This window comes from Gopherus evgoodei, chromosome 8, assembly GCF_007399415.2.
Source record: "Gopherus evgoodei ecotype Sinaloan lineage chromosome 8, rGopEvg1_v1.p, whole genome shotgun sequence".
In the NCBI taxonomy this organism is placed as follows: Eukaryota; Metazoa; Chordata; order Testudines; family Testudinidae; genus Gopherus; species Gopherus evgoodei.
This window is the reverse complement of record NC_044329.1, coordinates 66,769,049-66,785,970: the sequence shown is the minus strand read 5'-3', so window position 1 is coordinate 66,785,970 and position 16,922 is coordinate 66,769,049. Positions and strand designations below refer to the sequence as shown.

General features: G+C 40.6%; 1 protein-coding gene across 8 annotated transcripts in view; it reads left to right on the top strand.

The window, feature by feature from the left end:
• Positions 1–16,922, top strand: part of KCNT2 (potassium sodium-activated channel subfamily T member 2) — a 283,250-nt gene that overhangs the window by 249,854 nt on the left and 16,474 nt on the right. For 5 of the 8 annotated variants that reach the window (XM_030573508.1, XM_030573507.1, XM_030573502.1 and 2 more), the window contains 3 exons: positions 914–1,042; positions 8,966–8,986; positions 10,437–10,737. In XM_030573508.1, coding sequence (XP_030429368.1) covers positions 914–1,042; positions 8,966–8,986; positions 10,437–10,737 — 451 coding nt within the window. The remainder of the gene's footprint in view (positions 1–913; positions 1,043–8,965; positions 8,987–10,436; positions 10,738–16,922) is intronic. The other 3 variants (XM_030573506.1, XM_030573504.1, XM_030573501.1) reach the window with 1 other exon arrangement.

The following is a 16,922-nucleotide window of genomic DNA, read 5'->3' as shown; positions in this document are numbered from 1 at the left end:
TTAAATAAGTAAAAAGTGACTTTATTAAATACAGAAAGTAGGATTTAAGTGGTTCCAAGTAGCAACCTCAGAACAAAGTGAATTACCAACCAAAATAAAATAGAACATGCAAGTCTATGTCTAATACAGTAAGCAGACTGAATACAGATTAAAAACCTCACCCTCAGAGGAATTCCAGTAAGCTTCCTTTTGCAGACTAATCTCATTCTACTCTGGGTCCAGCAATCACTCACACCCCCTGTAGTTACTGTCCTTTGTTCCAGTTTCTTTCAGGTAGCCTCTCCACCCTCAAGGATATCTCTTTAGATAGTTGAAGACCAAATGGAGGGGTCTTCCAGGGGTTTAAATAGACTGTCTCGTGGGTGGAGACCTCCTCTTCTCTCCTATGCAAAATCCAACTCCAGGATGGAGTTTTGGAGTCACATGGGCAAGTCACATGTCCATGCATGACTCAGTTTTTATAGGCAGCAACCCTTGTTTACATGCTACCCTGAACGTCCTCAGGTAGACTTCTTATATGGATTGGAGCCTTCTAAGATTCATTGTCCTTTAAGTGTTTCTTGATTGGGCACTTAATTTGCCCATTCTCATTTCTCATTTCTCAAGAAGCTGACCAAATGCTTTAATAAGGCTACTTAGAAATCAAGTAAGTATACAACCAATATTCATAAATTGAATACAAAAAATTATACATGCATACAAATAGGATGAATATATTCAGTAGATCATAACCTTTACATAGCTATGTCACATGGCATATGTAGCATAAAATGTATTCCTGTTATATCATAGATACATTCATAAGCATATTTCCATTAAGTGTTATGGGGTGCAATGTCATACACAACATCTCAAAGGGAAAGAGCAAAACGTTGTAGAATTAGAACCTTACTTTCTGCTGTTATTTTTCCAGATGAAAATCACAGAAGATGACCTATGGATTAGGACATATGCCAGACTATATCAGAAACTTTGTTCTTCAACAGGAGATATTCCTATTGGAATCTATAGAACTGAATCCCAAAAACTTACAACATCTGAGGTTTGCCTGCTTTAATATACTGATTTCTTGTTTGGATAACCCAAACCACATAGTAATACATTAAGATACTGGTAGTGCAATGACTATACACAGTTACAGAGGTCATACAATAGTTTATTGACTCTACTACATTTTTTTAAATGAAAGGTGGAATGTAATATAATACTACAAGTGTAACATACTATACTGTTTCAAGCAATCATTCCACTTGATAGTAAATTTATTCTTTTCATTTAACAGTAGATGGTTCTGGGTGGGTGCAGGCAGTGGCGCGCAGTCCGGGAACTCTATTGGTGCTGGGGAGGTTGGCAGGGCTGACAGACTCCCTACATGGCTCTGCGCCTCCCACCCTGAGCAGCAGCAGAGTTTGGGTGTGGGAGGGGGCCGGGGATTGGGGCATGGGACGGGGTGAGGTGGGTTCTGGGTGGCGCTTAATTGAAGGGCTCCCTGGAAGTGGCGACATCCCTTTCGCTCAGCTGCTAGGTGGAACGTAGCCAGGCAGCTCTGTACGCTGTCTCCACCCAGAGCGCCGGCTTCACAGCTCTCATTGGCCAGCCACAGCAGAAGTCACTGAGGTCACAGAAAGTCTTGGAATCTGTGACCTCCATGACAAACTCGCAGCCTTAGTTATGGCTACTTAAACACAATAAATCCAGTAGAGTTTCTCAGAGATACACAGAATGTTTAAACAAGTGCCTCTTTTTTTCTCTTTTTTTTCTTACACATTCAAATGAATAAATAAAAGACAGTAGCCTGATTTTCAAAGCTGCTAAACAAATTGACATCAATGAGAATTGTGGGAGCTCAGAACCTTTGGAAAATTAGGCCATCTATTGACATGTCTAAATATGGATTTGGGTATCTAGCATTAGTCTTCCAAGTTTGAAAATTCTGTCCACTAGAGGCCAGCTATTGCTGTGGGAATTCTGGAATCACTAGCATAATAGATGTTCCCTGGTTGTATTTTCTGTTGCAGGGTTTTATATTAGAAGGAGTAATGACTTCTTCAATGTAGTGGTCCCAGGTTTATTTAAGTCTTTGAGCTTTATTGCAACTATTCATTAAATTTAGTATACATTATCTGTTTTGGTGGTCCTGTTGAAGTGCCACAACACCCTTAATTGCGGAACCACGTGTTAACAGCTTTTCCTCTCCTTTTCAGTTTTTAGTCCAAACCAGTGGCTTTGGGCACATCAAGAGTTTAATCTGGAAAAGTGCTGAGCAGCTCTCAGAGGTGATAAGAGCTGAGGTTGCTGAGCAACTTGCAGACTTGAGTCCTAGTCAATAGCTTTTCTACAGCAATAATGGAAGAATCCAATAAACTGAAAGCTAATACACACCTGTAGTGATGCACAACTCACCTCTGCAGCACCTCCTGCATCTTCTGGGGAATTAGTGTTCCAGCCATTGGAGTGCCCTCTGCAAGCCAATGTACTGCTTGTCACTGGCCCCGTGTCCCTCCCAGACCCCAGTGCCCCTCTCCCTTGGGCTCTGCCCCCTAGCAGTACCCCCACTCTCTGGGCTTCCCTCCCAGGGGAATCCCCACCTTCTATCCCCACCTTGCCTCAGTGTTCACTGCCAGTCTTCATCTATCCCCCCACATCTATCCCTCTGGGGCAGACTGCAGTCCATATCACTCATCATTGGCAAGGGGGTTTTGAACCTGCTGCCTCCATGCACCTCTGCAAGCCCAGTACCTTTTCAGGCCTTTGGCTAGGCCTGAAACCTGGGGGTTTTCCAGACAGGAGCTCCTTGTCTCCCTTGCCCTATTCCCCAGCACTGCTCTACTCCAGTACCTTACTCAAGTCTCAAGCAACCAGGCCCTTCTCCCTCTGTGCCTAGAGAGAGACAGCCTGTGCACCTGGCCCACAGCCTCTTTATAGGGCCAGCTGCGGCCTGATTGGGGCATGGCCCATCTGTGGCTACTTCCCCAATTAGCCCAAGTTTTCCCCTACCACAGCCCTCTCCCAAGACTCTTTTAAGCTCTTCAGGACAGGAGCGGGTGTCCACCCCACTATAAGACTACAAAGCAACCTCCTGTCACAAGATGTTAGGCTATAAAGGACCAATCTGAAACCAAACATCTCTTTTATTTCTGTGTATAGCACTCAGCTTACCAGGGACATTACTGCTATATGAACACCTTGCCCTATTGTTCTCAGCTCCCAATTGCCTATGTGCACAGGTGGGAGGATCATTGTTACATGAAAGAAACATCTGGGTTATTAGAGGTGTTCAGAAAAAATCTGTCCGAACAAATTGTAACTAAGTTGGAAATGAAACTTCACCAAAACATCCATGAACATATACTTCCATTTTCCTAGCTGTCAGTCTGTTGTGCTAAAGCCCATTCATGATATTATGCATGTGCTTTACATTGTCTCAATCCAGTGGCCACTCATTTGCAGTGATTTCATGTCCTTTATGACACTTTTGAGGAAGCAGTTCTAATTCACATCCTGTAGCATGGTATTCTTGTAGAACTGTGTTTGGTTTAAATTATCACCTTTCTACTCCAGGGCATCACTAATGCAGAGATAGTATAGGTGAATTCAGAAGCAATTATGATAAATAGTTCACACAGCCTTGGACACTCAAATGTGTTTAATTGAGAGATGGGAGCTAACCTATACTAGTAAGTTGTTGACATGAGTTCTCAAAATTCAACATCCCACTACATACTATACACTATCATGTCAGCAGTAGGTATTAGCCCTAATCCTATGGTAGAATTTTGGAACCTAGGATTCTGTCATACAGGTGAAATCTTTACCAATTAAATCTCACTGACATAATGAACTAAATCTTTTCACAATGTAAAATATTGAAGTCATTTTACAGTCAGAGGAGCATGAAATGTATCTACAAGTAGCTTGTACTGTAGCTTCGTCTTCTTTGTTGTATGCCCATAATTTAGAAACAGATGATAGCATCATTGTTGTTACCTTAGATTTTTATAAACCATATTTATTTTTATAAATAATACTATATGGAGTCTCTGACAGTATTGGAAGTTTTCACACAACATTGCACAATGCCATAATAACTGTGGTCTGTATAAGAGAGCAATTGTCAATACAGGTAACAGTCCAGCTAATTTTTCTATTTTCCTTTAAAATATTTTCTCAGTTTTTCATGTATGTAAACATTAATTCATCTTAAATCTTCCACTCCTATAAAAAATGTCTGTCTCATCTAAAAACAGAGAAACAATTTACTGCCTACCCAGGAGTACTCACTGAGAGACCAGAAAAGCTGACTATATACACCAAGGACAGCTGGCTACAAGAGCTTGGATCTGTTACTGTGGTGGGATGGATATTTTGCGATCTTGAACAAAGACTTCTCTTTTCTTTGCTGCTGCCCTAGCTTCACTGCTTGTTTCATTCACAAAAGGTGAAGCTGAATACAGGCTAAGTTGATTAAGTGAAACTTAATTTAACCTAGTGCACTGTTCTGTCCATGTAGCAGAGTTGCTTAGAGCCTGACTCCCTGTTCCACTGGTGTCTTGTCAATAGCAGTCCCCACAGATAACACTGGCCCTCTTGATACAACTTTTTTTTTTACAAGCATTTTAATATACACATTAAAAACAAATAATTGACATCCAGACTCCCTCCAACCATGCCTCTTTGGCTAGAGGTTGTTATTATGTAGCCAAGCTGGACTCTCAATTTTACCACAAAGCTTTTGGGGTAGTTTGGTCTCCTCAACAGGTAATCACACTGAGAATGATCCCTCTGTCTCCCTGTCACCTGTCTGTGAGTCTAGCAAACTATCTTTCTGTGGAGTTTCCTTCTTGCCTGTGGGGTTGGCCTCTGGATTGTTCTCTGTCTCTGTGTTCTGTGATGATCACTATCTCTCTGTAGGCTCTCTGAATGTGTCTGCTGCATCATGCCTCCTGTTCCTTTGGATCACTTGTCCCTCTTGTGCAGTCACCCTATATAACCCGAGTGCCAGTCTACCCCTCGCAACTCTTTTAGTCCACACCTTCTGGACATGTCTGTTGCATGGTTGGATTCTCACAGGGGTGTGAGACACGGGAGACATTAGGTCCTTGACTGACCTGTCATACTCCTGTTATGCCTCCTTTCCCTGATTGCTGGCCATCTACTCTCTGCAGTATCTCTATCCTTCTGGCTGCAACAGGTCTCCTCTCATCAGTAGCAGTGTTTTGGTCATGTGTCCCACCAGTGTCTGCACTAGACTGTTTTGGCACCCTTGTGATGAGGTACTCCTGTGTACCAAATGCTAACAAGAGGTTTGACCCAGAGGAAGCAGCCTTATGTAACAGTGTCTTTGCTGTTCTCACAACTGATTCCACCTGCTGCTTCCTGATTGCACACTTCCAGTTCCAAATGGGTTCGTAACTCTGATGTTTGTAACTCTGAGATTCTACTGTGTATGAGATTTATTAGATAGGAAAAGGAAATTAAAGACTTATTTACAAGGTTAAAGCAAGCAAGCAGACACACTAACGAGTTACAATCTGCCGTTTCAAAATATAATATAGGCTTCTATAATTAGCAAGTTCTATTTAACCTTTAGGACTAACTGAGGCCAAGCAGCTGGGGATCTCTTGTTTATGCCTGGAAACACCTTCCTGCTCACCCACCCCGTCCAAGCAGCACAGAGATACCCAGTTCTTTTGATTCAGAGTTTGTATCCCCCTCCTGCCATGTGCTCCGACCTGCATACTGAGCTGATGGGAAGAGTCCTCTTGCATGACTCTTCTTCACAGGGAGGAGAGCAGAACAATAATAAGAGTCTCAAATCTTTTTGTTGATGGTTCCTCAATCCAGATTTATGGAGTTTCCAGCTGTAAAATCCACGCATAGTCTGTCATGGGTCTCCTCTCTCAGGAGGTATGTAACAATTTCTGTAGAAGAGCTGCTCTTCATACTAATTAATGTCCCTCTCCTATACAGCCATTCAAATGGTCACTGAGGCTCACAATACAACTACTCAAATATTACACTATGGAACACAGATATTACAAGTAAGATTATTGCATAAAGCAGCTCACAAGCATTTGATAGTCTAAACACTAAGCATGTTCTTATAATTCTAATACATACTTTATTAACATTAACCCACAAGTGATCCAGACAGATTCTACCTATGTATTTTTTAATGTCCATTTGACACGGTGACCTGGGCATAAGCTGGAACTTGGTCTGCCAATGTCACAGCATGTAGCAGCCTGTGTGCATAAGTCAGTAACACCGGGGTCTACCCTTTGGATTGTGAAAAATCTGCATCACTCCACAGTTTCATTCTGCTTCGGGGAGCAATATTTCCCCAGGACTTCTAGGACTGCTGAGAAACTTAAAGCAGTGGTGAGCTTCAGCGTAGTGCAGACCTCTCTGCCTTGCTCCCCACTAAAGTATAGTAACAGTTTTACTTTCCTGCTGCTCTTGTCCTCTGGCATGACCAGGTTGTGTACAGCTGGAATGCGTCCTCTCACCATATCCATCACTGAGCTAGGTTTTGTATCTGCAAAATCAAAGGGGCTTTAGATAGAGTTCCGTGGCTCACACTACCAGCTTCTCCACTGTGGAGAACTCACAGCTCCGATGCTGTCACCACATTTCATTCACAAAGAATGAAACTGGATGCAGGTTAAGTTGCGTAAGTAAAATTGTATTATTTCCTGCATACTGCTCTGTTCATGTGGCAGAATTGCTTCCAGCCTCACTCCCCATGATCCCCATTCAGCTGGTGCCCCTGTCAGTTACAGTCCCCACAGTGAACAATGGCCCTCTACTCTAGTTCCACTGATCAGGATACTCCTCCCTAAAAAGACTTTTGATTTTAAGTGCATATCAATCTCATCCCTGATGGCTGAATGTCTTGAACAATGGATCAAAGACAGTTCCAGGCTCCAGAGGAGTTTAGCTTTAAAGTAAAATGCAGTATGTCAGCTTCCCTGTTGCCTGTAAAACTGCTCTTTCTAGGACACAATCTACCTGATTCTACAGCACAACCAATTCATTCTATCTCCAACCCCACCTCCTTGCAAAAACATACGTATATTGACAACATGCAAGTCATTAAATAGACTCTTAAAAAAGATTTCTAATGCACTATGAAGTGCTCTTTTTTCTTGGGAGCTTGAGGATTCCCATTCTGAAATGAAATGAAATAAAATAAATGTTCAATGACATGAAAGATGTCTGCACAAAACAAAGCTTGCTGCAGTCTCTCCTTTTGGACTGTCACTAGCTCTCCAGATTCCTTTTATTTTCCAACCATACTTGAACGAATCAACTGTACTACTACAGGATTTGTAGCTCATTCTTTTCAGCTCAGCATCAGTGGTACCATCTATCAAAATCATCCCTTGGGGAAGAACATAGGCAGTATTATTACCAACATGAGAAAAATCAGTAAGGATTTTACAAAACAGAGGACATGTCATCCTTTCCTACTCCACTGAACTCTTAAAAGCAAAATCATGGTAGAAGTCATAAGAACAGAAGAACTCACAACAACTGAGCACAGGGTATTATGGTGCCACAAACGTACAACTAATGGTATGCTAAAACTAAAGTAACATATGATAGTCAATTAAAAACAGTAGGATTCTGATAGTGATTGATTACTGAGATCAATAATGGTTGTAGCCTGAGCACCAACCCATTGTGAAGAATTCAGTGTCAGCAGCCTTGTCACATATATGCTTTCAAAAGTGCATGTGAAATCAGTAAACAAACAAAAGGGTGAACCCTTTCCTATTATCTAGCTAGGAAGCAGCATCTCTGTAAAGGAGACGCAGCTGTGAAATGAATTTAGGAGCAATAGCTTTTGATAAATTTGAGATTAACACCTACTGTACAGATGTATAGAGCATTATTTGTTCTACTTTTTCCCTTTTACCCTTCAGCTATGTTTTTGCTGTTGTTTTCCCAGAAAGAGTTAAAATGATGGACAAAAGTTAGCACAATAGTAATTGTTAAATTCAATGTGCAGATGATGATCTCTATTGAAAAAAAATTGAACAATTCTCCTTAGATAAAAATATGGATAATAAAATAGTGGACCAGGAATATAATTCTAAAACTATATAGTTATACAACACTATGCTACAATTAAAGAGAACTTCTGAATCTAGTAACAAACAATAATGAATCAGCCTAAGGACCAATACTGTTTAATATCTTTGTAAATTAGATAGAAGTAAACAACATCAGATAAATAGCCTGATAAACAGTTGTGTGAAAAATGTTTCCTTCATTCAGTTTGCCAATATAGATATTATGGTCCATGCCATACAATAATCCTTCTTTGTTATGATAGTGATTTTCACTTAAATTGTTCAGATTGCCATGTAATATTCTTGTTCTTAGAAAGTTTTATTTACAAAATTCTTCACGCGCAAAAAGTATCTTCTTTGCTAAAATGACTTGAACTACATCTTGTTTTTTAAGAGAAAAGGAATGTGATGATATAATGACATTATCTAGCAAGGAGCTAAACATGCATATTTATATAAATACAATATGTATGAGATAGGAGCAATAGCTTTTGATAAACTTGAGGTAATGATCACTGCCAGTAACAAATACAAGAAAAATGAACATTACTAGTGCATTGAACACTACTTCCCCCTTCAATATTTTGTCTGTATTACAGTCTGTACTTCATTTCACTTCTGTTATTAAAATTATTATGATTTAATGCAAGATATATTGATAGTTTCATCAGATACATTTCCAGTGAGTCAGCTAAAAAGCAACATGTATGCAGTCATTAAGTGATCTGTTCAAATGACAGAACTTTAATTTAATCCAAAATTCCATTCAGAATAAAGCATCAGCCCATATTTATTATTTGTGACTGCTATTAAATGGTCCATGTCTGTTCCTGTTTGCCCACTATTGTTTAAACTGTTTGTGTTTTCTTTTTTCCTCCCTTTGTCAGTCACGAGAAACGGCCTCACAAGTAAGTGTTTGTTATTTGTCTCCCTTTCCCTAGTGTTGACCATAGTGAAAGTAACCCTGACCAGTTATGGAAAGAGAACAAAAAGAGCTTAGAATCAATGTGTGAAATTAGAATGTTAGTGCAGTTCAGGGTCTCATGTCATTTCCCTTAACATGTGCAAAGGCCCTCCTATAATTAAATATTGTAATAGTCTTCTACACAAATGAACTGGCATTTCCATAAAAGTCATAAACATCTGTCTCAAATTATAGGAAGTATATTTGACATATACTTAATACTTATGCACAAAAGCATAAGCTCGAAAGCTTGTTTCTTTCACCAATAGAAATTGGTCCATTAAAATATATTACCTCAGCCACCTTGTCTCTCTAATACCCAGCGACTGACACTACAACAACAACAATGCATGAGAAAAATATAGCTTTCCTATTGTCATCCTTTTTTCTGTGGTGTATTAAACAGTGTACTTGTGAAAATCTTTCAGCCAGAGAGTTATGCCTTTTATATGACTCTTCCATACTTCAGCAATTTATCCCTGCTAAAGGCTTGCACATTTCAAGCAATTAAGAACATATAAAAGGTACTCAGTGAGGAAGTCCAGAAGTCTCTCTTCAACAGGCAAGACACATTCCATTGAATTAATTGAGCTAGCAGTCATACATTCCAAGACTGAAAGGGACCATCATGATCATCTTGTCTGACCTCCTGTATAACAGACCATAGAACTTATCCCAAATATTTTCTAGAGCAAATCTTTTAGAAAAATATCCAATCTTGATTTTAAAATGGTTAGTGATGGAGAATCCACCAGGACCCTGGGTAAATTGTTCCAATGGTTAATTACATTCACGGTTTAAAAATTATGCCTTATTTCCAGGCTGAATTTGTCTAGCTACAACTTCCAGTCATTGGATTGTGTTATACCTTTGTCTGCTAGATTGAAGAACTCATTATTAAACATTTTCTCCATGTAGATACTTAAATAGAGTTATCAAGTCACCTCTTAATCTTCTCTTTGTAAAGCTAAATAGATTGACTTATTTGAGTTCAAATAGTTTTAGTCCTGGCTTCTAAGAAACAGAATGGCATTGAATTTCTATTAGAAATAGGCATAGAAGCCTCATGTTTAGAAACATAATGATAAGAAGCACTAACTAATGCTTATCTTCTCTTGCTGTTGGGGAATGTAGGATCATATTTATATCAAGCCACACACACTCTACATAATGCTGTTCCAAGGGCACATAGAGAAAAAGACTGCCCATTCCGCAGGCCATGCTGAACGTTAATATGTTCTTTACTCTATTGACCTGAGTGTGACTTAAGCATGTGCTTAACTGCATTGCTGAATTGGAGCTGAAGAAGGAGACAAGAGAAAGGTCTCTATGATTTCTTTGACAAATCTATTTCCTGAATCCCTTAATTTCTTATGTGATTTTCCCCTTTGAAGTCTCAAATTTCTATTAGCGTCGAAGAATGGGAAGACACCAAAGACACCAAAGAACAAATAAACAACCGCAATAACCATCGTAACTCAACATCCAGCGATCAGTCAGATCATCCCTTGTTACGACGGAAGAGCATGCAGTGGGCCCGACGGCTGAGCAGAAAAGTGCCAAAGCACTCTGGCAAAACAGCAGAGAAAATAAGTCAGCAGCGGATGAGCCTTTACAAGAGGTCAGAAAGACAGGAACTTGCTGAACTTGTGAAGAACAGAATGAAGCACTTGGGACTTTCCACAGCAGGATATGGTATGACTATTATTATTGTCTAAGATCACCTAATTTTATTTCATAAAACCATAGGATGCCATGGGCGAAGTACAACTATAGCTGAGTGCAAAATTTTGAAATTCATAATTGATCGAATTTCTCATGAGTTTTGATCAAAAAAGGAGAAAAATGTGTGAAAAAATATTGAGCCTTTTCCAACCAGCTCTAGTTTTGGTAATCTCAATCTCTTTTTAGATGGGATATTCATAAGGCAGTTGAACCAATTGGTGTTGCTATTGCTACAGGACATGAAATCAGAAATGAAAACCATTTTCTCTTGTATTTGGAGGTTCATTATAGAGATAATCATATTGTATATCTATAGATGTAACATCCTCTTTATTCATATAAACAGATGGTAACAGTTGTTGTAAATTTTGCTTATACTTTAAAGGGTTTTGTTTGTTTGTTTGTTTTTTCCTGCAGGATATATCATCTTTCCTTTGATTTTTAAAATAAGATGGGAAACATGCCCAATGTGCTCACATCACATTTATGAGTGATGCATCACTAGCTTGATGCTTCAATGTTTTTTCATCCCCCTCTCTGTTTTTCAAGCTTTTAAAAGCGTATGAAAAATATCTGTTTAATTAATACATATAGCATTGTAGCACACTTAGAGGTATATTGGGCATCTGTCCAGAGATTTTAGCACAAGAAATCAAGTTATTCATGAGCCTAAAAAGCTAGACCATGACTCACAGCTCACTACATGCCATTTCAAAAGCTTCTCTCTTAGCCATTGGCAATAACTTTGGAAAACAGATGGCAATTTGTAGCACATCAGAGCCAACTTCCTATCCAAGCTGAAAAATCCACTGCATATTCTTTTCTGGTTTTATTTTGATTAACAATTAATACAATGTTGGGCGAAAAACACAGGATTGAACATTAGCTCACATATCATTGTTTGCCCAATATCTAGATGAGTTGGGACCTGATTTTCTTAATTGCGTGGTTGCAAAATTTGCACCAGATCTAGTCATTTTTCAGATGGCTAAAACAATCTTTCATGTTCTAATGGACTTAGGGAGTGCCAGCTGGATGGAACCTAGCTCATTACATTTTGGGAACCTGAAGAAATAGAAAGCCATTTCTAAGTGGAGATGACATGCAAAAGTTACAGGAATAGCTGCTGTCCTAACATCTAGGTTTGTAGAAGGAGTCAAGTGTAAAATAAACTGCAGTTAGTCAACAGCAAATTCCTGTTTATCAGTTTCCAAAATAAAGATAAGAGGATTAATACAAGGTTTTACAAATGATGTTGAGACTTTTGCTATACAAACTGATTCACATGTGACACAGCATTCATAAAGAAAATTTCCATCCTGGATCCTTTTGGTACATATCTGGTATTGTACTTAATTCAATTTTAAAACAGGTTCTTATTTCACCCTCATCACATTAATATCTGAGTCTCTTCAAAGAATGCATTAAGCAACATGACTGGCATCTGTCACATGTGGTTCATTTTATCTCACATCCTCTCCCAAGGGAGAAACTGTGTGTGAAGTGGAGTGATTTATTTTGTAGGATTTTCAGTTGTTTTTTTTTAATGTACGTGCTTCTATGTGTTTATGGAAGAGAAGGTAACTTCAAAGATATGCACAGTAAACCTTGCACCTGTAGCAGAAGTTGGTGAGATGTGTGATGATTAGGTTTGTGATGGCCTTGGGTTTCTATGGGAGTTTATACCCCTTCCTACCATTTGTACTTAAAGATTAGAAGAAGAGACTTAATTGTGACACCTGGGAAAAATGAGAGATGGTTATAGCTCAAAAAGCTTGTGTCTTAATTTGAATTTTCCTTAAAGTGTTCTTCTGTGTTGGAAAGTTATCATAGAAATGGTATTGTGGGGAATTCCCTGTTTATTGTTTCTCAGCAATTCTAGGTCAAATATGATCAATTCACAATGTTTTATTTTTTAACCAAAAGGCCTGCAAATTCTGCCTAGGGTCTGAAACTCAGCATGGGTTCTTTTTAGCTCATCTATTGCCAGCAATAAATATTGTGCAATCAGAACTTAATTAACAATTCTACTGACTGTATCCAAGACAGAAGAGAATCCACCTTACCTTCTGTAGCAGGGCTTCTTCTCCACCTCAGTGAGTCCTGTGCTTCCTTCTAGCTGTGGGTCAGGATAGCCTCTCGTCTCTTAGATTCCTCCACCCCACACACACATTTATAGTGGGTGGGGAAATTCTGTCTCCAAGCGGTCTTCCCATTTCTGGGCCTGCTAAGCCCTCACAGCTTCATTGTGGCTTTTGGACACCTCAGTGGACATCCAGTGAAAGGAAAGGGGGAGGAGGCAGTCCTGCTCTCTACTCCAGGCCCCAACCTAGGGACCCTACAAGTAGCAGCCTCACACTACCAGTTCCTAGGAAAGCTGCTAGTTTCCCTGTGTTACTTCCCCACTCTCCTTGGCTTATTGTCCCCACTTAGCTTGGGCAGGGTTCCTCCCAACCTTCCAGTCAGTGGAGGAAGAGCCGCCAGTCTCTGGTAGCCCTTTCGGGCATGGCAGCACCACACTCAATGCATGGCTCAGTTCAGGGGTGAAAGTAGAAATAGGGACTTACCAGTACAGGACTAGGTTGGGGCCAGCTCTGGTCACTGGAAGGGGTAGGGATGGGGAGCTCAGAGTCAACCCCAACCCTTCCTGTACTGGTAAGTGCCCTCCCCTCCCCCACCAGGGTAGCAGCGGAAGCTGGGGGCTCCAGCAGCAGTTTAAAGGGCTCAGGGATCGGCTGCTGCTACGGCCCCTGTCCTTTAAATAGCCACTGGAGCCTGACGGAGCCCTAGGGTAGTAGCAGCAGTAACCAGGGCTCTGGTAGCAGTTTAAAGGGCCAGGAACATATTGGCAGCAGGAGCCCAGGGCCCTTTAAATAGACCCCAGAGCCCCGCCACTTCTCCAGGGCTCTAGGGACTATTTAAAGAACCCAAGACTCCTCTGTTTCTACCACCCCAGCCCTTTAAATAGCCCCCAGAACCCTGGGGTAGCACTGTCGGGGCTCCAGCAGCTATTTAAAAGGCTCAGGGCAGTAGAGGCAGAAGGAGCCCCGGCCCTTTAAATAACCCCCAGAGCCCCACCGCTACTCCAGGGCTACAACAGTGGGGCTCTGGCAGCAATTGAAAGGGCCTGGGGTTCCAGCTGCTGCTGTGAGCCCCAGACCCTTTAAATTTCCGCCTTGGAAAGCTGGGCCACCCCGGTGCGGTGCACTGGCTCTTGCTGGTACACCGTACTGGGGCATATTGGCTTACTTTCACCTCTGGCTCACTCTCTCCCCTCTGACAGACCTTTTCTTCAGGTCTTTGGACCTGGAAGGGTCCTCAGCTCCTGTTTAGGGTATGGTTTCTCCCCAACCTCTATACCTGCAGGGTTCTCCCCTGATCTTTGTCAGCTTCCCCACCACCCAGCTCTCGAATAGCTCACCTTTACTCTCATAACAACTTATCACTCACCCTAACTGGCTGGGGGAAAGCTTTTAACCCATTCTGGCAAGTTCTTAATTGGCTCCAGGTGTCCTAATTAACCTGGAGTAACCCCTGCTCAGTTACTTGGGGAAAAGGGACCTGCTTATCTTGAGGCATTACCTTCCTTCCTACACCCTCCTGTAGCCTTCTGGCCTGACCCTGTCACACATCACATTATCTGTATTAGTTCTGCAGGGCTAAAAAAAGTAAAACAGTACATTTTTTTTTTTTAGTAAGGAAAAACAGCTACGGCTTCTAATATAGCCAGCAACACATCTATTGAGTGAAAAGGTGCCATTTTTACATAGTCTGTTTTCAGAGGGGAAGTTTGTATCTAGTGTTTTGGCTCAGGCCTATCTATAGGAAAAATATAAAGAGATGTTGACAAAAGACTATACTTGTCTTTTTCCCTAACACAGCAAACACAGATAGCTGAGGGGAGAGAAGGGAGAACTAACCAGGAATGATGTTTCTTTTGCTACTTCAATCAGCTTTTTCACCAAACTGTAGTTTAAAATTGATATGTAAGTAGTTTTCTCCCAGAACAGAAAAATCTAGCAGCCACATGACTGGGAGTATTCTATATGTTGCAATTAAAATGACACATTGTCATAGTGAGAAAATCCATTGCACACTGGTTTCTGAAATGAAAAGCATGATCTGTCTTGATCAAAATTGCTGTCATGTATTTGATTTTTCCCTCCCTCTTTCCAACATGTAGACAGCGAGGATTACAAGACAGCTGGGAATATTGTTACTAAGCAGTAACAAATCTTGTTTGTTAGAATATAGAATGATTGACGTTCCTAAAGGTGTAAGCATGACAACTTGTCATCCAAATGAAGCTACTTCTACAGGTGCTGACAGTTTCTGACCCTGATCATGACTGGTGTGTGTACTGTCCCTTCCAGTTAAGAACAGAATGGTGAAAATGAGTCTTTTCTGGAGTTTGGGAAATAAATGACTGGACTGTTAGGCAAGGCTTCAGTTATATTTTAGCATCACTCATATACATGAGCACGCACATGCACGCAAAACACATAAAATCTAAAGTATTAGAGCACCTATACATGCACACAGAAAGAAGCCCACAAACACAAATGCAGATCTGTCTCTGCCCCAGTAGCAGGAGGAGTCACCATTCTCCCTTGTCCTTTCACTGTATGCAGCCTTTAGAAATTGGAGCTCTACTTTTTGGGGAAGGCTAGGATGTTACAAAGACAGGAATATTTCTGACAATCAGTGATACTTTTACTGCATTAACTTTGACACAGGATACTCGTGTACGGTGGAAGCCCAACTGGTAAGAAAATAAGTTTTATAATTTCAGCCACTCTCTTACTTTAATAAAAAGTCAGTAATTAGAGTTTCCAGGGGCAGCAATGGATGGAAGCAGTTACTAGTTCCAGAGTGAGGTTCAATAGACCACACAGTTGCTGTGAAAGCACAGGGTCTTTGTACAGATGGCTCTTGGCTTCTAGTATGTTCCCAAAATAAACCCTGGCTCCCAACAGAGGCACTTGGAGGAAACTTCACAAGGAGAACCTTTCCAAGTTTTCATCCCTATAACAGAGATCTTACCTTACTTCGTGCAAATGGGGCCTTTGCCTCATTTTTGCCCTTACTGTAAATGGTTTAGCCTTTCCACTAAACCAAAACATCTCACCTTCTGTCATAATGAAAGTTCAAAACAAAACCAAAAATCCAGTCAGAGTCCAGACCACTTCATGGTCCCAGCTCTCTCCCAATGATCTGCATGTTTTCAAACCTTCAATCCAGGAGAAAGGAGAGGCACTTCTTCCCACCTGCTGCTGGAAGACCCAGCCACAGGCCTTGAGAAAAGGAAGTGAGTGCCTCGTTCCACTACCTAAGCCCCACTCTACCTCCTTGTCTGGAGTTTGTGTTTCACTTGCTCATGGGGTTCCACTCCCTCATCTGATCCATCAGCAGTAAAAAACAAAAACAAAAACCATAAGCAAAAAACAAAACCTCTCCTTTTCATGAGTCCATTTTCTCTCCAGCTGCCTCTCTACATGGCTCCTTCTCAAAGGCAATTTAGATCCACAACCTGTTATCCTATAAGCTCACTCTGTTCTTGGGTAAAAGAGGGCATATATGAACTCACAGTGAAGGCCCAGTCATCCCGAAAACAGTCTCCGTAGTTTGTTCTGTAGCCATCTAACAGCCCTGAACCCTAAACTCTTGAATAAACTTTTGTAAATTGTATGCTTTTATTCATAATGACAACCTGTATGCTAGATTTTAACTTTCTATAAACTAATTTGTCTAGTAGAATTGTTACGATATAGTCAGTTAAATATAGTAGTGAGTGTTAAATGGACCTTAGTAGTCTTTGTAACAGAATAACTCACTTAACTTTTTAAAGAACTATGAGTATTAATGTTAGGAAATTGTTAACCTGAGTGCAGGGTGACAGAGCATTTATAATATAGCATGAACAAGATAGTTTGTTCCCAATGGCCTTATCAAAATCAGGGCTCAATTGTACAAGGTGCTGTGTACACACATAGGGAGGGAAGGAAGCTTGCAACCTAAGACAACAAGCATCACGTGAAAGGTGATGGTGGAAAGATATATATCATTTATAAACCTGGGCATTTAAAAATACTTTTAAGAATGCAATCCAACCATTTTAACCAAAAAAAATTCAAATGGATAAAAACAAAAACCTG